We start from the raw sequence: 22,161 nt of genomic DNA on the forward strand, positions 1-22,161 counted from the left end.
AACTCGTTGTGGTTCCTTTGATTAAGGCACAGATCAAGGAACCCTTTCTCGCTATTATTTTCAACACCCTTGTCCCACAAACAAGGTGGGTTTCATACACCAATGTGGTATCTGGTTTGGCTGTGACCTTAAAATTAGATTATTATTGTTATTTTTAGTGAAAAAATTAAAAATTACAAAATATTAGAGCCCCAACAGTTATGCTTTTCATCATTCAAAATATAATCGTACATAACGGAGTAGAAAACAAAATTTTACTTAATATATAAGACAAGTAGAGTAGATCAGGGCCTAGCCCATTTAGAAACAAATAACTCAACATGCCAAAATCATCAAGTAGATTAGATTAGGTCCCAGTCCATCTATAGTTATTAGAAAATAACGTTACATAACAAGATCATAAGCCCTAAATCGTTATACATTTGATAGCTAATACTGAGTAGTGTCATAGTTTTTACACCAGAAGTCACTGCGGAGCCGGAAGAAGATCTTTCAACTGCAGAAGTGCCTTGTTCTTGCGAAGACAAGCCAAGAGTCTCGAAAGTTGCTTCCAATCCATATTCTTCAGGATTTCTGTCCTGTTTCTGTAAGGCCCTAGTTTATATTCATCCTTCCGCTGAGAGAGGAGTCATAGATTGGAGCGGGTGTAGACCAAGTCTTCAACCTTTTGTGAATCCAACCTGTTGCACTTTACTAAATTGATAATGTTGTGGGTCTTGTAGTTCCTTTCACATGCTGATGAACCATTGACATGTGAAAAGACATGAATGGCAATATTCATTAATTGCTCTGATCCAATCCCATAAACTAACTCCCAGACAATCAGGTCCAATGTCATTGCTTCACCAATGGAAGATATATCTGAAAGTTGTGCCGTTCCAGGAGAAAACTCTTTGAAGCAAGCTGTTCGAACTGTTTCCAAACTAGTATAGCTTCTATCACAGTTGGAAAAATCTGTTAAATTGATGTCCTCACTCTGATACATTTTATTATCCTTGTGTGGGGCCTTCCTCTTCTTACTACCATCGAGAAAATTGTCATAACAGTGTTTGGGATAGATCACATTTGCAAAAATGTGCAGAGGATTGTTGAATCTGTCACACCTATCAATGAGTCAACCTTGATATGTGAGATGAAGCCTGCATGGGTGATTTCTTTTTGCATTTCCCGTTCAATCCTCATTAAGAATACAAGCTGGAATCATAATTGCCTTACCAGTTTTTGACTGCCTCCAAACAGCCCACATCCGACTGAAAGCAATTTTCAATTTTGTTTGCTTAACTTCTATGAGGTGCTTCAACAAAATGAAGGCAGCCGAATATATAGACAGCTATTTCAATAACTCTACTTTAGAGAATTCCTTGAAAATAGCTTGAGATATGGTGGTTTGTGATGAAATTAATAGCCATCCTGCACACCTGTACAATACAAGGTGTTTGAGTACAAATATGTCAGATTACAAAGCTCAAACTATGTATGATGCATGGAGTCCCAGGAAGCATGGGTACCTACTCTCCACCATCCATATAGCTTCAAAAACAGAAACATTGTCTGTGACAACCTGCGCCATCAAATGGGTTCACTTTTCTCAATTGTCCCCATTTAAATTTTTGCAATAAATTCTGCATCGTTATCCTACAATGAGCAGTTTTTGGCAGAAATAAACACAGAACCACTTGCCGAAGAAGCAATGATATTGAAAAGGGCCTCCTAGTAGTGACTGCCCAATCATCAGAAGCAATGGAAACTCCAGATATATTCCAGCTAGATTTACACTCTCCAAGCACCTATCAACAAGATTCATCTCCTTTGAAAGCAGTGTTGTTCTCACCTTCTCATAACTAGGGCCCTAGTATTCCCTTGGTGGTTCATTGACAACCCCTGCATGCCATTCAATACAGCAAATTGATGGCATTAATTGGGGTTTCTTACTGCCCAAAGCAGCACTTAAGTGATAAATCCCCAAATCACAAGCACAACCTTGAGGGAACTAAGAGGGGCTGTCCATTGTCACCACAAGAACATGCTCTCACTTTAGAATGGCTCTCCTCCGGCACAATTGGGGTATCCGTAGAATAGGATCACTAAAGCTATGCAATAGGGGCTGAAGGTGATATGAAGAGTTAGCTTTAGAAAAACAGAAATTGTAGTATTGGAAAATGAAGTGGCTGGAGGACCGAGACAAATGCCTATCCAATGTAATATCCCAGGGTAATTTTACCCTTGGGTTTATTATTCTAGCAAGGGTTTCTTCAAATCAATCAGACAGATTATATGGCTACACACATATTCATTCATTTGAAAGAAGATATCACTGAGTAACATAAAGATATTCAACAGCAATACATATCTCCAATAACAATACGACTTCCTCAATAACACAATAAGATGAGACTAACTGTTCAGAAACAGTAATCCACCAGAGTCTTATGGCTATATTCAGTAGAATCAGTATGACTAATAACGCTGTCCAATCCTCTGTGCTATTATACTATGCTCCTCTACTTATCTAATGCTGTTATGATCTTACAGTAATAGAAGGTCGAGTTGCCCTGGAGCTAACCGGCAGATCTAAAATGTAATTTATTGGCCTCAAGGAGGCCTCACGAATTGGCTGCAGAACCCTTCAGGAACCCTGTTTGGTATCCTGTAGAGATACTTGGACTGGTTTGGCTGCAGTACCGTATGATGGCCTTGTAATATGTTCTGTTCAGGAACCTTCGCTTCGATCTAGCCACGATATTTTACACTGGAAGTCTAGAGATGGCCAGCTGTTGATCTCAGTTATTCACCTGGTTAGACAGTCTTATTGCTCCAACATCCCCTGCCATCTTACCATCCGGCGTGGTGCTCAGGAAACCCTACCGCAGCTTTGGTCTCTAAACATATCTATGATAGCCAGACAGTTTCGTTGTTTTAAACAGTGGGGTAGGGTATCTTCTGTTGTGCCTGGCCCACTGATTGAACCTTAGATATGACCCTTGCTTCAATTAGGGTATCCACCTGACCATTTCAAACTTCAGTTCTTTCAGGATAGTTCTCGCTGTACCAGAACAACGATTTGGTGGCAATTAGACCGCAGAATATCACATGTAAGTCCCAGCTTCTAAAGAGTACGGTGGTGATAGGATGTCTGCAATTTGATCTTTGATACACAGAGAATCACAAGAAAGTCTACCTTCCAAATTGCCTTAACGAATATGCCGTATGCCAGAACAAGGGAAAATATTCAATCCTTAGACCAAACTGGAATTGCTCCAATGGCCTGTGCCAAAACAAGAGGAAGGGCGACTAGATAGGGTGGGATCTCCTCCATTGAAACTAGTCTAGGCAGAGACGGGTTTTAAAACCCTCAGAGCCTCAGATTCAAAGAAAACAGAGACAAATTAATCCAATCCAATGATGATTCAAATGATTCTAACTCTCTTGTATTTGTAGATTTCCCTGTAGGTGTTGCTCCTTAATTAATTGAGAGGGGTTTGTGGCAACCCCCAACTTTGGGCTCTTTTGCCCCAACTGCCCCAAAACTTACCCCATGTTGCCCAAACATTGGGTATTTTGGGGTTTTTTCCCTTTATCAAAGACTATAGCCTATGGGGATTAATAGGCTACTTCGTCTCTCGGGTCAGTTAATCAATTGGGGACATTACATCCAACTTGTTAAAATGGAGTCAATAAAGGAAACCAAGAGAACTGAAAATAGACAATGGAGGGGGGGGGTTGAGAAGTGCTGTTACAACATGCAAAATATGGCCTATAAATGACAAATAAGATTGCGAGAAATGAAGGTTTGTAGACCCTTACAAAGGTGCTCTACTCATGCATGCTACACCAAGAAGGGGAAATTTTACTTCTAGCAGAAATACAAAATGTTTTCTTTCAATGAAATTTGAAATTTCATAGCATTACTGATTCAAACTAGTGAGTAAAAACAGCAAAAATATGAATATATAGAACTTCATTTAATCACATTCCTCAATGACACTGCCGACCTATACAAGTCCTTTATTGTAACAGAATCATTGTTATAATTTCTAGCAATATATGTTTGTCAATATGGGAGAACATGGAAGCCATGCTTATCACATTCACTTTCATAAGATATACAACCAGGCTCCAAAGAGGTGTTCTTCATTAATCTAACCATCATAAAAAATGAAGAGAGCAAATCCTTATATAGATTTCAGCTCAACTCCTTTAGAATAAAATATTAATCAATGGTTTCTAGATCTGCTAATTGCTCCTAGAAAAAGGCTAAATTATTACATAAAAAGGTTATCCATGAATTCAGAAGTAAAGCCACTTAAGTGAGGTGCCTGATATCATCTCCTTTAACCCATATACTCAATTTATGCCGTCCTCTTCTCCTTCAGAAGACCCTTCAAGGTTAGTCTTCAATATCTCCCTTCAATAAAATATGAATTTATGCCAAGTCAAAGGTGTTGAATTTTGTAGCTATGGTCAGTATTCATAATTAATATTTTAGCCCTTGAAATATATGTAATAATGAATTTAGGACATGTTGGTTTCAAAAGAGAAAATTTTGAATTTTTGGCTCCAAAGTGATCAAGACAGCCCTCCCTCAAGTCAAGTTGCCCCGAGTTGAAGTGGCACAAATTCGACCATCTAAAACACTATATATACTCCACTCGTCCTCCACAAGGCAGAATTCAGATCACAACAATCATCTGTTTTTTGTTCATGTGCAAAGGAGAGAGAGAATAAGAAGTGTTCATGAGTAACATGAAGTTCGTGTTAACAAGAAGTGCAGATGAGTAATAGGAAGTTCACGTGAGTAACAAGAAGTACACATGAGTAACAGGAAGTTTGCATGATTAACAGGAAGTGTGCATGAGGAACAAGAAGTTCTTGTGAGTAACATGAAGTGCACATGAGTAACTGAAGTTCACATGATGTGTAGGGGGTCGAATTTTGTGGGTAGTTTGACCAGGTGTGTGTAACGACCAAAAGTTGTATACGCAGTGGAAATATTTAAAATACTTCGTAAACAAAGACATCCTTCGTAGGATAGTAATTGTAAAATTTATATTGTATAAAAGAATTGATAAACAATCATCTGTTTTTTGTTCACGTGCAAAGGAGAGAGAGAATAAGAAGTGCTCATGAGTAACAGGAAGTTCGCGTAAGTAACAAGAAGTGCGGATGAGTAATAGGAAGTTCACGTGAGTAATAAGAAGTACACATGAGTAACAGGAAGTTTGCGTGATTAACAAGAAGTGTGCATGAGGAACAAGAAGTTCGTGTGAGTAACATGAAGTGCACATGAGTAACTGAAGTTCACATGATGTGTAGGGGGTCGAATTTTGTGGGTAGTTTGACCAGGTGTGTGTAATGACCAAAAGTCGTATACGCAGCGGAAATATTTAAAATACTTCGTAAACAAAGACATCCATCGTAGGATAGTAATTGTAAATTTTATATTGTATAAAAGAATTGATGTAGGATGAGTAAAATTGAGAACAAGGGTCTTGTATATGTAGCCAGGTAAGTACCCTTTCACGAATAGACATGTTTCTATATTTACATAATTTATTATCATAACATTGCCATCTCCTTCAAAAAGCTTTGTCCTCAAAGCTTACTGATGAAGGATCAGATCTCTTCTGTCGTTCAAAATATCTTCTTGTTTTTGAGCTTTTATATTTGTTGATACAAGACGATATGATGTTCTGAGCGATAGACAAAATTGTCGTACTGAAAACGGATCGGACCATCCTAGATTAATCTTTTGGGAAATCTTCTGATCCTTGGAGATGTGTGGTGAATAGTTATCGTATGACCGGAGTGATAGATTTGTAGATTGATTAAGGTGTCTACTCTTGTGATTCAAATGTAGATAAGGAATTTTTCTTGTTTGAACTTCCTTAAACGTTTTTATTGCAGTTTCCTGATTTCCATCAGGCATTGTTGTTGTTGACTTAACTACTGAATCCTTATTTGGGGTGTTCTCTGTTTGAACGACAACCTCTGAATACATTTTTACTTCAGTAAGGTTTGGATTTGCCTGAACTGCGAGATTAGTGGTATTGATGTTTATTTATTCAGTTTGGACTGCTACATCTAGAGATTTTGATGCTTCCTTTGCGACAAGTTCTTTGAATATATTCGTCAATGATTTCTTTTCGTCCTTAAGTTTTTACTCTGTTTGAGCAGATTTTGATTATGATTTTTGAGACGTAAGCATTCCTCATTCTGAGTCAACTTTATTTTGGCCTTCACGCTTCTCGTTTTTTAAACACTTGATTTGTTCTACAAATGTTTGGTTAAGGCTCTTTAAATGTAAATTTTCTTCTTGTTATAAACGTTCCTTGAGTTTCTTCTTTGATGCTTTAGCTTTCTTAACTTGTTCGAGTAGTTTTTCTTGGTCATCTATGAGGCGTGAAATTTCTTTGTTTTCGCTGCAGATGACTTCTTCAAGCTCTTTTTGCTTCTTTGATATCGTTTTTTCGTTATCTTGAAACATTAAGTTTGAGATATCCTTAAGGTCTTTTAATGAAGATTTTATTGATTTTGATTTACTTGTTATGTCTCGAAACATGACCATCTTCCCTTTATAAGGAAACATCAAAACTTGTTTCTCTATGTTTAACATGAATGTACCCAAATCCTTAAACCAGGGTTGACCGAGTATGATGTCAGTCTTTTTATCCGTCCTTACAACATGAAATTGAGATATGTACTCATAATGACCTATTGTCACTTGTAGATCACTAATTTTATACTCTTTTTGGTCAAAAATATTTTTCTTTACACCAATGCTTAGCTCTGGAATTAATAGTTGATTTGCCAAGTTGATGTTGATATAATTTTTATCGTTGCTTGGGCTGATGGTGACATTAACTTCTCTTCCTTGGATACTTCCTTTTAATGTAATTACCCCTGATCTGTAATTGAAAGACCATGATGTGAAAACCTTTCTTCCTTCGTCATTTTAGAATTGAGCTCCATCATTTTTTCAATGATTGATCCCATTTTGTTTTGTTGAGAAGAGTTTAGGTATATATTTAAAGTTCCTTTGGACTTTGTACTTCAAGCCTCCTTTAAAAGTGTCTTTTTAATATATATATATATATATATATATATATTGTTCAAAACTCTTTTAACCGAATTTCCTATTATCCTTAATATTTCAAAACTCCTTTGTATTCTTTTTATATATTTCTACTTACGCTTTTTTCCTTTTGTACTTTAAAAAGAATATTTAAATATTGTTTCAATTGGCTTCTTTTAAGTAACCTTCTATAATAATACCCGCTTTGTACTTATATATATTTTCAATAATTCTATGACTTGAAATTTTCTTTAAATACCCCTTTATAATATAAAACTTCTCTTTACATATCTTTTATTTATAATTTTTTCTTTTTCTTTTTGAAAAGTTATAACCCTAGGGAAACATGGCTATTCACCTCTTTGGGGTATAATGTAAAATATATGTCCACTTATGTGCTTTTGACTCGGTTAGTGTTCTCTACGTAAAAAGTAAAACTTATCATTCACATAAAGAGTTTTGTATTCCTTTTGTTTTTTTTTTTTATACTTCTTACGTATTTGCAAGGATGCATAGTACAAGCATTGAATTGATTAGACATATGGGAATAGTAGTATAGTGATCATAAGCTTGAAGTAATAAGGACTAGTACACTGACTAGTATGTACACAAGATTAGGGTAAGATGATTGATATTAAATATTCAATGATTACACTTTGATCAATATTCCATAGCTTGAAAATACCATGGGAAATTACCATGGGTTGCTAAAACCACGGGCTTGTAAACTACTTAATGAAGAATCAAGATAATATTATCTACTCTTTCTTCTCTTACGTATAGTTATAAATATATTTGGAAAGGAACCCTCTTAACTTTATCATGCACGTTTTATCAATAATGTAGAACTTTTTTATATATATTCAAAATTTACATCGGACTATATATATATATATATATATATATATATATTTTTTAATCTTTATATGTACTTTTATTTTATTTTATTTTTAAATCTTTATATGTATTTTTTTTTCTTTGACTGTCTTATTTTTTTCTTCCTTTTTTTGTTTTGTTTAATGTCTAAAGCCTTGAATGACAAAACCAGTGGAATGGAGAATCTCCAAGACTGGTGTAGCGAAATGCTTAAATCACGACGACAACAAGGTTGACGATAGGTTGATGGCCAAAGGCTAGATCAGACGTAGCTCTGATATCAATGTAACAACCAAATGTCGTATACACAGCTGAAATATTTATAATACTTCGTAAACAAAGACATCCATCGTAGGATAGTAATTGTATATTGTATAAAAAAAGTGATGTCGGATGAGTACAATTGAGAATGAGTGTCTTGTATATATAGCTAGGTAAGTACCTTTTCATGAACAGGCATGTCTTAGAGACATGCCTTTTCATTATTAACTAACTAACCATTAGTTGATTTACTTATTATTTATTATTATGATTATTATTTATTATCTATTTTTACATAATTTATGTTCATAACAGTGTGACCAGGGCTGTGTTGCTAGTCATTTTGACTTTATGTTTGACTTGAAGGATTAGATGTATCTTTGTTGAATTGAATAATTTCTCTTAGGAAAAGGTTGCTGGGTTTTTCTAGGGTAAATTTTGTGTTATCTTTGTACATTTTGATCTCTATTTTGTCCTATTGCTTTTCTAGTTGAATTTCTGAAGTGTAATTGCTTAATGATAAACTGGAAGTGCTAAAATAATATCTACATCTTTGGAAGTAATTGTCAGTTTCAAAAATTAATGCTTGTATCTATTGCACTTGAAAAATCAACATGGTATCAGAGCTTTTGTGAAGAAAGGACGTTGAGATCACTCTTTAAAGAACTTTTTCTCTAAAGCAGAAGACTCTGTTCTGAAATTTTATATATGTCCAACAATTCTGAGCCGATGGCTCCCTCTTGTAAGGAAGGAAACAAGCTAGAAGAAAAGAAATTCCAAGTTTTGAAGAACTACGGACCTAATGTACTCAAGAAGAATCTAGACTCATATCAAAAGGAATAATTCAAAGACCTCAAGAAGGTGACTCCCAAGCATTTTCAACGCATTTCAAGAAGGCTGGAGGAAGAAAGAAGTTTGGTTTCCAAAAAAGAAATGCAGGTAGAAGACTTGCTCCTCAAGAAAAGAAAGATATGTTGAAGATCCAATGTTATCATTGTCAGAATCAATGTCCCGAAGGATCGAATCATAGGAAAAGGAAGGGCAAGCAACATGCTTCCACAACAAATACTGATCATGAACATCCAAAGAAATCCAAGAATGGAAATCCATGTAACAAAGATTTCTTCTTCTTCACTGCTCTTGCAGGTTTTGTTGCAGATAACAGTGACATGTGGTTGGTAGATAATGGTGCCTCTAGAGATATGGCAGGGGATCATGACAATATCACAAATCTAGTGTAGAAGAAATCTTCACAAAATGTAGAACTTGGATATAACAACAGTTATGCAGTCAAAGGTATTGGGTCATCATCCATTGAGATGAAATCAAGTGAAAACATTCATCCAAGCAACATACAGTATGTACCAATTTTGAAAAAAAATTTGGTTTCTACTTCATGTTTGGAAGATAAAGGATATAGAGTAGCATTTGTTGATGGTCAAATTCTTTTATGGCCCAAGTATAGATTCTGCTAGAATAATTGGAGTTCGTGAAGGTGGATTGTATAAACTTTTGGGACAACTAGCTCAAGCATTAGTGCATGGTAATTTTAATCTATGTGAACTATGGCATAGGAGTGTAGCTTATGCCATAATGGAGAGGAATGTAACTTATGCATTAAAGAGGTGTAAGAAGAATCTTTTTATGACGAGTCATTAAAGTGTGTAAGAGAGTGTAAGAGGTGCGTAAGAGCATTAAAGAGAGAGGAGAATGAATCCATTTAGAGAGAGAGAGTAACATATGCATTAATTGAGGGGAGTTATATATGACATGATTGAGAGACTTGAATTTCTTTTTAGTAATAAAATAATAATATCATAAAGAGAATAATAGTAATAATAATAATAACATTGATGATTAAGTTAAAAATTAAACAATTGTGATTGATTAATGACAAGTTAATTGATTTTCCATCATGTATATATGATTACGATTGATGGAAGGTGATTTACTATTTTTGGAAAGTCATGGTTGCAAAGATAGACATGAATTTCTATTTTTAGAAATTCACTTTAGAAAGGTCAGAAATGAAATTCTATTCAATGAAATTCATCCATCCCATAACTGTCAATTTTCAACACCCTTCTATATAGTATCAACATTCCCATCCTCCAATGTCCCACATGGTGTCCAATCTACCATTTGACCCATGTTTCCTCCTTACTTCTTGGGCAATGTTATTGATCCTGCTTTTGGACTCATTCTCCTCTAGTTGCTTTCTCTTGTGATTTTCGTTGTCTTTCCTCACTTATGTAAGGCATTTTTTATGGATGTTGGAAGAGGAACATGGAGTGTGTTGGGATGAATGGAGGTGCAACCTATACATGAGCGTTAAACCTATGCATGAGCATTTTTATATGGAGAGATGAGCATTAAACCTTTGGAAAACCTTCTCGCATAGGTTGCACCTCCATTCATGCATTCCTCTTCCAACCATGACAATCACTTTGGTAACGAGAAGGAATAATTACATCAAACAGTAGCACTTTTAGCTCCCTGATTAGCGTTGTGAGGTGAAGAAATAGGTTTTGGCTGCTACTGCTGTACTTTCAAACTCGCTGGTTGCACAAACAAACTCATCCGAAATAATTGTTGCACTCCCAAATGCTGTCATATACTTGTTTTAAGAAAGAAATGGTTTGAAAATGTTAAAAAATGTGTAACTAGGTTCAGTGTTCATAAGTACGAAATGTATTTTTGATTCTTGCATATTATGAAATAAAATAAAATTATTATTATTGTTTTTGGAGAATGGGTTTCATGCTCAAGGTCTTTTATTTTATAGGTCAAGCACCCGTTGAGTGCTTCCAGGGTTTGTTGTAGGTCAAGAAGTCAAAAGAGTCATTGTCATAAGTTGAAGACCCCACTAGGCACATTGTAACTTGTAAAGAAAAATATTTTTCTTTTTAAAAGTGTCGAAATACCTTCCAAGACCAAGTCGGCCTGGGAGTTGGCAAGTTGGCCTAAAGGAAGAGCCTATATATAGAAGAGGATTCGACCTCTTTGAAGACACTCACTCATCTCTCTCATTGAAGCGAAGGAAAAAGAAGAAAGGGGCAACGAAGGAGAAGGAGGACGAAGAAGTTAGTGTTTGGGCTATCTTTCTCTTGCACATGTGCTAGAGAAGACTAGGGTTTCTGCACTGACCTAGGGTATCCTTCCACATGTTTGATCTTGGTGGAAAGGAGGCAAGGAGGTGAGGCGAAGGCTACCAAGGGTCTCTTTCAAGCTCCAAAAGTCAGGCAAAGGCAAACGAAGGTTAGAGAAGGGCTCTAAGAGAAGAGTGAAGTTCCCATGTGTGGCAGCCGCTATTTTCTGGGGGGCGAAATTTCAGATCTGCAGTAGGAGGTTGAAAATCTTGCAGCAGAAGGTCGAGAAGGTGCAACTGGAAGAGATTTGACTGGGTTTGACTAGATCGAAGTTGGCACATCACTCAAAGAGGTTGGTCTTGGTTGTGGAGGGTATTGGTCTCAGTCTTAAGGTCCTGGAATTCGTCAATTGAAGAAATTAAGGAAGAGGAGATTTAATGGTTTTCCTCTCAAGAGAAGAGGTTTTTCCCTGGCTTGCAGCCTATAAACTGTGTCATTGTGCTTTTTTTTGTTTTGGTAGCTGTTTGCTGCTTCACACATATAATAATAAGGAACAAAGTAATAAGTAAAAAAGAACCACGAACAGTTATCAAGTAAAGAGAATTAATCATGATCATTGCCCTATTGAATTCTCAACAGAAAAAAGATATCTTATGGGCATTTATAAAGAAAATTGCTTTAAAAAACCCATTTAATCAAAAAACATTTCTAAAAAATTCCGGGTCCAAAAGGCCACTTCAAGGCTTTATTGGACACTTTTTCCATGAATTTTTAGTGGCAGGGGCTGTGGTCCCTATGACACATTTTAAAAATCTAAAATATTGGTGTTTCCAGCTATTGTCAGGCCAGGATACTGAAAGATAGTGTTTCCTGCCATACCGACTGCTTTTTCAGGATGCGACCAGGCAGGAAATGTCACCCAGCGGTGCTTTTCCAGGGGCAGAAGTTGTAATTTTGTTTTGCAATGTTTTATTCCTGGATACAAGCCACACAAGGTATGTTTGTAAACCCGACTTAACATGATCTGAATAAGAGAACACACACAGTATACAAAAGAATATTAAGGTTGGATTGTGATCACCACACTGAAATACACAATATAAGCCACAACTGACTTATAATAAACCCAATTTTGTATTTACTCCTAATATTTTGTTATTTACTATTGATGGCAAATAGTTCAGGCTTTTCTGCCATGGTTTTTGGTGGGTGGTCAATTGCAAACCAAGTAATTCTTTGCGATTTTTCTTAAGGTCCAATAGACCAAAGCTGGTATTAGTGGATGGTAATAATCATCATGATCATCATTAGTATTCATGTGATATGGAATGACGGCTTAACAGACTGATGGGTTTAATGGAGATAAATAGAGATAAATGTACATTTTCATGGGCCTATTGTTTATTAATTTGGGCTCTATAAGGGTTGCCTGGCAGCCGATTTAGTGAGGTAAAAATATCCTTGAAATGGGCAAGTCCTATAAAAAGGGGTACCTGTTTTTGTCAATTGTTTGGTATTGCCTTTGTATTTTCCAAAGTCATGTTTTTACCAGACAGCAGAAGCATCCATTTTGTAAGTTTGGAATTCTGTTACACATATGTTGAGTTGTAATGGGGACTAAGCTCAATAAATGGCCTATATGTTTTCCTTGATTGTAATGGTGATTAGAATAGAGTCTTAAGTCTTTCTTGTCAAAATTGGACAGTGCAATTGAAGAGTCAACTGTTTTGGAGACTTTGACATTTGGCATTAAATGGATGAGGAAGCTTTTGACATATGCTTTAGGTGGCATCCTAAGTTTTGAAGTTAGTGCACATCCATTTGTAGATATAAACAATATTAGCTTTACTGCACCAGTATAAATATCAAAAAACTAACTTGACGCTATTACTGCATGCTGTAAAACTTTATAGAAGGAAACAATAAATGTGAAAGTTGCCATTCTCTGATGTCCTATCTTTATTCCATTTTGAAAAGATTGAAGTTATAGATTTCATATTTTTACGAGTGGTGGCATCTTTTTTGGCACCTTATGTTGATATTGATTTTTTATGATCAGTGTTGAAGGTATCAGTGAAGAATGAACACGAGGAGGATGCTCCTGTAACAGTTCGTGTTTTTGGCCCTAATACAGATGTAGTGATTGACCGTGAACGGGAGCTGCAGGTTTATTTCTTCCACCTATTTAATTTTTAATTCATCACAATCTGTATAGTTGAAGTTCAATTCTTTTGAATCTCCATTTACAGAAATCAATTAATTGCAACCTTCCTACCTTGCTTTTGGGACTTCTGTTTCAGGTTTTATTTATTTATTTATTTTTCACAGAAATAAAAGAAAGAAATGCATTGATGACTTTCAACTTAAATTATGCTTTTTCTCTTAAGCCTCTGAAACTGAGATAACCATAGAGATATGAATGCATTGGAACAAGTTTTTGAAGTTGTAATGAATAGGGCTCGTATAAGCAGTGGAATATTCAGAATATCTGGAATAAGGTAATATCCATTATAAGAGTCAAGACAAGTAATATTTATATAGAAATGTTTGAATGTACAAGAGATATGAGATGACAATGTTACAAATGAGGGCCCTGCTTATATACTAGGAAGGTGCCTCTTCATGAATAGTCATGTCCCAAAGGACATGTCTCTTAAATAACTAATTATTATTTAATTAATCATAATTATCATTATTACTATTATTTATATTATTTTTATATATTATATTCATGACATTGCATTCCTCTATGGAAAAGTTTTGTCCTCAAAGCTTATTGCTGATAAGGCATGTCATTTGTTTTTTTGTCTTGTAATCTATTCGCATGCTTCGAAATTTTTCAAGTTGTCGTCTTCGATGATACAAGAGGATAGGATCCTTTGAGTGATAAACAAAATTGTTGAATTGAGAAGGGTTCTGACCATCCTAAATCAATATTTTGTGGAATCTTGTAGTCACTAGATACTTCAGATGAGTTTTTATCAAAAGACTGAATTGTGATGACATTAGTAGTCTTCGGAGCATAAGTCCATTGTTTCCTTTTTGTATGATGCTGACATGTTCACTGATTAAGGTTTCTGCTTTTATGATGAGGATGTCGATAGGATTTCTTGTGACCTTATTTTCCCTCATCATGCTTTTGGAAATATCCTGATTTACTTAAGGTACTAATGCTGTTGAGTTGGTTATAGAATCTTCACTTTGAATTTTTATCTTCTAAACTATAGCATTTGAGTATGATTTGACTTCAATCGGGTTTGGACTTGTTTGAACTGTGAGGTTAATGGGATCTGTATTTGTCCCCTTTTCTTCAACTTGAATTTTTACATTTGAATATTTTGACGTTTCCTTCTTGATAAGCTGTTGTATCTTGTTCTCCAATGACTTTTTGTCCTTTTTAAGTTTCTTAATTAGCGTTAATAATTTTTCATTGTGGTCCTTGAGGTAAGAAACTTCTTCATTTTTATCTGTGATAATATTGTCAACTTCCTTCTGCATATTTTGCATTGATTTTGAATTTCTTGAAGGATTACTTTTGAGATATCTTTTATGTCTTCTGGCGTTACTGAATCTAGTTTCAATGTAGCGTTCTGTAGCGTTATTTTTTTTTTCTTCTTCTAGAAAAATGTCAAAAACTTTTTCTTCGCATTTAAAATGAACGACCCAGGTGATTCTATCTAGGGTGAACCTAAAATTATTTCACCTTGATCGCCCCATAGTGATTGAATAGAGAATTGCGATATAAATGTATAGCCCCCAATGTTTATTTGTAAATCAATTATGTCTTATTGTTTTTGTGTTCAAGATGTCTAATTTTTCGATTATATTTAACTCATGAATCACCAATTGGTTAGTGAATTTAGGGTTTATATAATTTTATCTTCGATGGGTGAGATAGAAATAGTAACATATTTTCCTGCAACAGTGCCTTTAATTGTAAATAGAACTAAAACATAGTTATATGAAGTTTATGAAAATCTTCCTTTCTCTTCCTTTATAGACTTCATTCTTTTTTATTCAATGACCGACTCCATTTTGAGTTTGATGATAAAAACAATATGTTGATTATGCAATGTCTCCAATTGATTAATTTCCCACAGGAGGATGAAGTAGCCTATCCAACCTTGTAGGCTATAACCTTGATAAAGGGGGAAAACTCAATTATCCCATGTTTGGGGCAACGTTGCTTAAATTTTGGGTCGATTGGGGAAAAAAGCCCAACTTGGGGGTTGCACTTGCAATCCCTCACATTAGAGTGGACTCCATAAGAAAATCTATAAATAAAGGGCAGTTGGAATCATTTGGCACAATCAATTTGGATTGGAATATTTCTAATTTTTCTTGAGCCTCAGGCACTGAGGGTTTTAAGACCCCTTCTATTTTGATTAGCTTCGATGGAGGTGATCCCACACTATCCAATCCTTTCGTCTAGTTTTGGTGGCGCTGATCCCACCCTACATAGATACTCTCTTTTCTTTGTTTTGGCATAGGATATTCTGTTGGAGTAAATCGAATCTGTTTTCGATAGCCAAGAAGATACTCTTTGAATCAAGGAATTTACCTTCTCATTCGAAGTCTGAGGATGTTCTAGAGGTAACGAGGATATAGTTGGTGCTAACTGAAGATACAATCAAAGTTTTTTCCCTTCTAAAGGCACAACGAGGGGCAACAAAGTCATCAGACTAGTTTGAGGCTTGTTTTGATTCTGCAGGCCACAAGGCCGTAGGTAGTCGAGGATCATCCTATACCATCACAGAATAAGAAATAGGGGAAGAGTAGGAGAGTCGAGTCTGTCGAGAAATCTAGGGGCAGCTAGATTAGGTGATTTCTCTTAAATTGATAACTGCTTGTGATGTCTTATTACTTATCTTGATTAATTTCTTCTTCAACTTAATTATTATTGTGTTCTTATCATCAAACAACTACCAAACAATCAAGAACATTGAGACAAGAGGACACAAGATGCAGGCGATCAACCAGGGCCAAAACCTCTCCACTTGAGAGGAAAAACCACAAGAACTCGTCTATTCTTATAACTTCAAATGACAAATTCCAAGCCTATGACCCTTGACCAAGTCAAATCACTCCTTTGATCAGTTCTTCTTCTACAAAGTCAACGCTGGTCAAACTTGCTGCAATACTTCAGATTTCAGCTTCCTTTACAAGTCTGTAATTCTTGGCCTGCGTGAAATTTTTGCGATTTCACACGTGTGGACAATTTGGAGCAGATTTGAGAGCCTTCTCTTCTTCACTTGGATATGATCTTCTTCCTTGGGAACTCAGCTTGCAAAAAGAGTTTTCTTGACACCAAAAGTGTCTTCTTAATGGTTCTGCAATTCGGTCTTCCTGCAGCAGATAGATGCCCTAATTCACCTCGCATGTGTGAGAGTTTTTATCCCAAAACAGATCCCAAAGTCTTCGATTTATTTATCCCTTTTTATCTTCTTCTCTTTGCTCCTTTCAGGTCTTCTTCTTGTTCTTTATCGAACTTCTTGCATTGTCTCAAATGTGATCGACCTCCCTCTTATATATAGGCTTCTAGAGAGCCTCATTAGGCCGACATGTCCTTCTAGATAGGCCGAAGTGCTCTTTTTGAAGCCCAACTTGATTGTAGCATTTTGACAAAGTCTTGGAGGGTCTTTGACTGTATTCTTGACTCAAATAAATTTTCTTTACAATATGTAAGATGCCCAAAAGGGTCTTCCATACATGTCAATGACTCAATTGACTTGTAGACTCAATGACAAGTCCTAGAAGCACTTAATGGGTGCTTGACCTATACAAATAAATTTCCCTTAAGTATGAAACCAATGTCTCAAGAATAACAAGAAGAAATTTATTTTTCTTTTTACAACAAATACATAAAATCATGATTACATATGTCATTATGAAGACGAACGTAGTTACATATTTCAATAGAGTCACTATGGCAGAAAGTTGGACCCCGCTTAAACATTTAAGACTATCACAGATCAACATGGGCACATCAAGGTCTGTTGTGATTGTGGATTTTTGGTTGGGACCTCCACTAACAACACACAAGTTCAGTAGATAGTGAGCTGGTAGTGTAATAACAATAGAATTAATAGTACTAACAGTGGTACAGTTAAATGCTGTTTTATTAAACTGTTGACATTGCAAATCAAAATATACTAGTAAATTATTGGTTGGATAAGACCTGTTGTTCATCGGGCAGTCAACACTACTTATTGTGGTTTTGTGAAGAATCGTATTGCTGTTGACAGTCCTTATATTATTCATGCATATATATTGTTTATGAATGTGTACCATTATTAATGATTTATTGAAGAAATCCTACCCAGAATAAGAGCCTTGTTGTTGCTCGAATTGTACACCTTACGTGACAATGCACAGGGCAGGGACTGTCACTTTGATCCTCGCCCTCTTTGTTTAGGCTATCTCCTATGCAGACTAAGGAGGGTAGTCCCTATAGATGGAAGGATGATAAAACTGTTGATTTGTGGTAGCATCAGATGTGCTCTAGCCATGAAAATTGGTGGAGAGGCTAAAACACATGAGATCTCCAAGACCCATAATTGGTTTGGGGAAATTCCACCTGGTTAGAGAGATATTAAAATAATTAATAATTTTAATGGGGTTCCTAAGTCTAAACTTAGGAAAATTAAAATATTAATGGGTATTAATATAAAACTGGGTGAGAAGGTTCTAAATGACATGGATCAAGCCAAATCTAATCTTAACCGTTGATTAGAGACTTAATCTCGGTCGTTGAAGACTCAACAGGAAAAGTATAAGAGGAGGCTTGAGAGGGTCAGTTGGAGATACACCAAGTTGATCAGTCAATTCGATTTTTTGGAGTATGGTTTGTTGAGAAAATTCGAACAAGTGATTTGTTGTAGTGAGGGGCAGTGAGTACATAGCAGAGAGGCAAAGACACTGCCTGAGGGTTAGCACATTGCAATGTTACTTGGGAGCGGGAGCGGGAGCGACCATTTTCAGAAGCTCCCAGTTTGGGAGCGAATCCCAGAGCGATTTTTTAAAAATATATATATTTTTTATATTTTTTAATTTTTGATACATATATGTCAACAAAAACATGTAGAATGATGAAATAGACATAAAAAACATAAAAAAACATAAATTGATCATTGAACCATATCACATCAATCATCTAGAAATTATAATCGTCATCAACCTTAGTAAAATTAAAATACATATTACAACTGCAACATATTGAGTCTTATAAATCATGATTCATCAAATTCAATATTAAAGTTTCAACTTCAAGCTTTCAGAATTGAAAATTCAATAACATTTATCATCATTGATCACCAAAGTAACAAGTTGTACTTGTAAGCCAAGTTTAACCATTACAAGAAGTAATATCGAAGATATTTCTAAGTCCTAACTTCTAACTGTTAACATGATATGAAATGTTAAAAATTTATAAAATGAAACATGAATAATGAGATGAAATGAAACAACTTTAGTCTTTCACAAAGCATCATATTCATAATTCACAATCATTACCAATGAGTTATAATTGCCAAGGCCCAACTTCAAACTTCAAATTTTCATTGTCACAGTGATATAATGTTTACAAAAAATATCATAATGTCATAATGATATGAAAGAGTCAAGAGTCAAGGACTCAAAACTCAACAGTTATGAAAACTAAAGTCTAATAGAAACTAAAAAAGACAAGTAAACTGTAAATCTACAAGTGGCCCTTGCCACGAGAGTCTCCAGGAGTATAAGTAGGTCGTGGTGGTCTTCTAGGAGTCTCCCGCACAGACCGACGACCAAAACTAGAGCCTCCACGCGAGGGTGTCGATGGAGGTGGCGACAGCAATGGAACAAGACTCGGGCCCCGAGAACTGCTACTGGATGGTGGAGGTGGAGGTGGCATGGCTGCTGTAGCTGCTTCAGCTTCATCCCGTACAAGCTCCTCTTCTAGTTCTTCCATATGTACAATGCCATCCTCCAAATTGCCGTCCTCAGGGTGATTGTCCCAAATTTTATATGTGGGATCTTCATTAGCCCGATCACAGTAATGGCTCAACAACCTCAAATTGTAGTGCACATAAACCAAGCTTTCTGCTCGGTTTTCGTTGAGCCTGTTTCTTTTCACATTATGTATATAACTGTAGGTGCTCCAACACCTCTCTGCAGAAGAAGAATTTACAACCTGTGAAAGAACTTTTTTTGCCAATTTTGGCAAAAGTCCGTGGCCGCCATATGTTTCCCACCATGTGAGAGAATCAAATTTATCTTTGTCGTCCATTGCATGGAAGTTACCATACAAACCGCTGCCAGTGAAGTATCTGCCTATTTCAAGGCGCACAGCTGCACATTCCTCCCTGTCAGGCACCAACTTTTGTAATGCTTCCAGATATCCTCTAGTTACCTCTCGATCTAAATGGGGTTTGGTCCTAACACCACCCCCTGCTGCAGGTTTGCCCAACCAAGAATCTGAGTAGTATTTTGGCGTAAGGATATACGCCAAGCAATGTAGTGGAAGGTTAAGCCTATTCCACCGTTCACACACACAATCGTGAATCAATTTGTACAAGTCGGGATCTCTGTTATGAACAATGTCTTTTATTTCCCCCAACATGGTATCCATTTGCTCATACACCTCGCCAATCACTGGTTTGTCTGTATCTGCAAACCGAATCATGTTATAAATTGGCTTGGTGAAATCCAATACCTGTCTCACAGTTGTCCAAAACTGCCCATCAAGAGCGGCCTCCTCCACCGTTTCAAAACCTGCAATGTCAGCTACATTTGTAGCCCTTTCCTTTAACACCTGCCAATGTGGACTTGATACCATGCTAGCTAATGCCTCTCTTACCTTCAAAAGGCGCCTGAAGGTGAGGTAATAGCTACCAAATCTAGTCCTCGCAATCTTCAGCAACTCCAATCTCGAGTGACTGCGGAAAAGGCCATGGGTATTGCTATGATTTGTAATAAATTTTATCATTTTTTTTCCTTTCTTGTACAAATCACCAATCCATTGGTATTGTTCATTTTTGTTTTTGACAATATCATGCAACAGAAGGTTCAATGTGTGAACCAAACATCCAGACCAAAATATGTTCGGGTATTTATCCTCAATAATTGTTCCCGCTGCCTTACAATTAGGAGCATTATCAGTGATGACTTGGATGACATTGTATGGGCCAATACGCTCAATTGTTTCAAGCAATGCTTCTGCAATGTTGATAGCGGTCTTGAACTTGTCTGAGTAATCATGTGCAGCTAGAAAGATGGGACCACTTCGGGACACAGCAAAAACACTTATCAATGGCTTGCCTTTTACATTTGTCCATCCATCAGATACAATGGACACCCCATTGTCAGTCCAAGAACTTGTCATTTTATTCAAAGAATGTGATATTTTTGCTTTTTCATGATCAAGGCCAACAGTTCTTGCCTTGTCATACCCAGGGCTCTTGTATCCTTTAGGGGCATCATTTATGGCAGAAACCATTTCGTGCCAATAAGGTGAGCATAGAACATTGAATGGTATCCCACATGCATAGAGGAACCTGTAAACTTTTGAATCCACATCATTCCTACACCCCTCATCAAGGAAATCTGATATGGTTCTACGGCGTAAAGATGATGACCCTGTGCCTCCATGTCCATATCCACTGCCTTGGGAGGATGCTGAAGGAGTTCTTTGTGAGCTTGGTTCAAAGAAACCCCTTGATCTTTTTGCTCTGTATTGGGCGTCCTCCTCTTCCTTTATGTATTTGGCTCTATCTGCTGTTGACACCGCTGCACAAGTTTTGATTCCTATTTGTTTCTCTCCATCCCATGGCCTTTTCCCGCAGAGGTGTCTTCTAGCACGGGTGTATGAGCCTGTGTAATCAGTGTTGCAATGGGGGCAATGAAATTTAGTGGTTCCACCCCCTCTCCCTGTTTCAGCCCTGTGAACATATTTCCACAATGGAGTTTGGTCTTGTTTAGTTTTTTGACCCTCATGTTCACCCTCCTCCACATCCTCCTCACTGGGGTTTTCACCCATTTGACTTCCTCCGGCTTCTTCATCCACCTCTTCAGTTTCAGGCCCCCTCCGTTTCCTACTCTCCACCACCATAATAACCAGAAAAGGGACCAGGAAGAGGAAAATGCCAATAAATATCCCCAGGTCCATCGTGTTTGATGTTTGTAGGGTTTGAGTCTTGAATCTGCAAATTAATTTAGTTTATTGGGATTAATTCATTTAATTTATTAATTTAATTTAAATTAATGATCTTTAAACTCAAACAGGTAAATTAAACTAACCAAATTAACTACCTAACCAGCTAAACTAACTAAATGATTAAGTTACTTACCTCTGCAAGCTTGCTCCTCGCTCCTTGGCACTTGCTCCTCGCTCCTCAGCTCTGGCTCCTTGCTCCTCAGCTCTTGCTCCAGCTCTCAATCTCTTGCTCAAGCTCTCAATCACTTGCTCAACAAAGTTGTAATCACAAGTTTTTGGCCCATTGGGCTTATAAAACAAAAAAAATTAGCTAAATTTTTTTAATTTTTCGGGTCCGGTGGAATTTTTTTCCGCCGAACCGCTCCCGGCCGGTTAAAAATCGCTCCCGGAGCGTTTTTTAATGCCCGGGAGCGATCAGGGAGTGATCGCTCCCCGATCGCTCCCGGGCATTAAAAAACGCTCCAGGAGCTCGGGAGCGATCACTCCCTGAAACGCTCCCTATCAGAGCAGGGAGCGTAAATTTTTTTAAGGGAGCGCGCTCCCGAAAATCGCTCCCGTCCGGGAGCGATTTTGGGAGCGCGCTCCCGACCCGCTCCCGCCCGGAGCGCGCTTCGGGAGCGGGTTCGAAGGGGGGGGGGCGCTCCCCCGCAACACTGGCACAGTGACTGAAG

General features: G+C 36.8%; 1 protein-coding gene across 1 annotated transcript in view; it reads left to right on the forward strand.

The window, feature by feature from the left end:
• EMB1187 (Protein kinase superfamily protein) overlaps window positions 1-22,161 on the forward strand; it is an 86,572-nt gene that overhangs the window by 21,244 nt on the left and 43,167 nt on the right. Inside the window, exon 3 of the mRNA XM_089416243.1 lies at window positions 13,358-13,464. Coding sequence (XP_089272369.1) covers window positions 13,358-13,464 — 107 coding nt within the window. The remainder of the gene's footprint in view (window positions 1-13,357; window positions 13,465-22,161) is intronic.

Source organism: Pinus tabuliformis, chromosome 3_2 (assembly GCF_031772625.1).
Source record: "Pinus tabuliformis cultivar Carrire ecotype Pingquan chromosome 3_2, CPIR1, whole genome shotgun sequence".
NCBI classification, from domain to species: Eukaryota; Viridiplantae; Streptophyta; class Pinopsida; order Pinales; family Pinaceae; genus Pinus; species Pinus tabuliformis.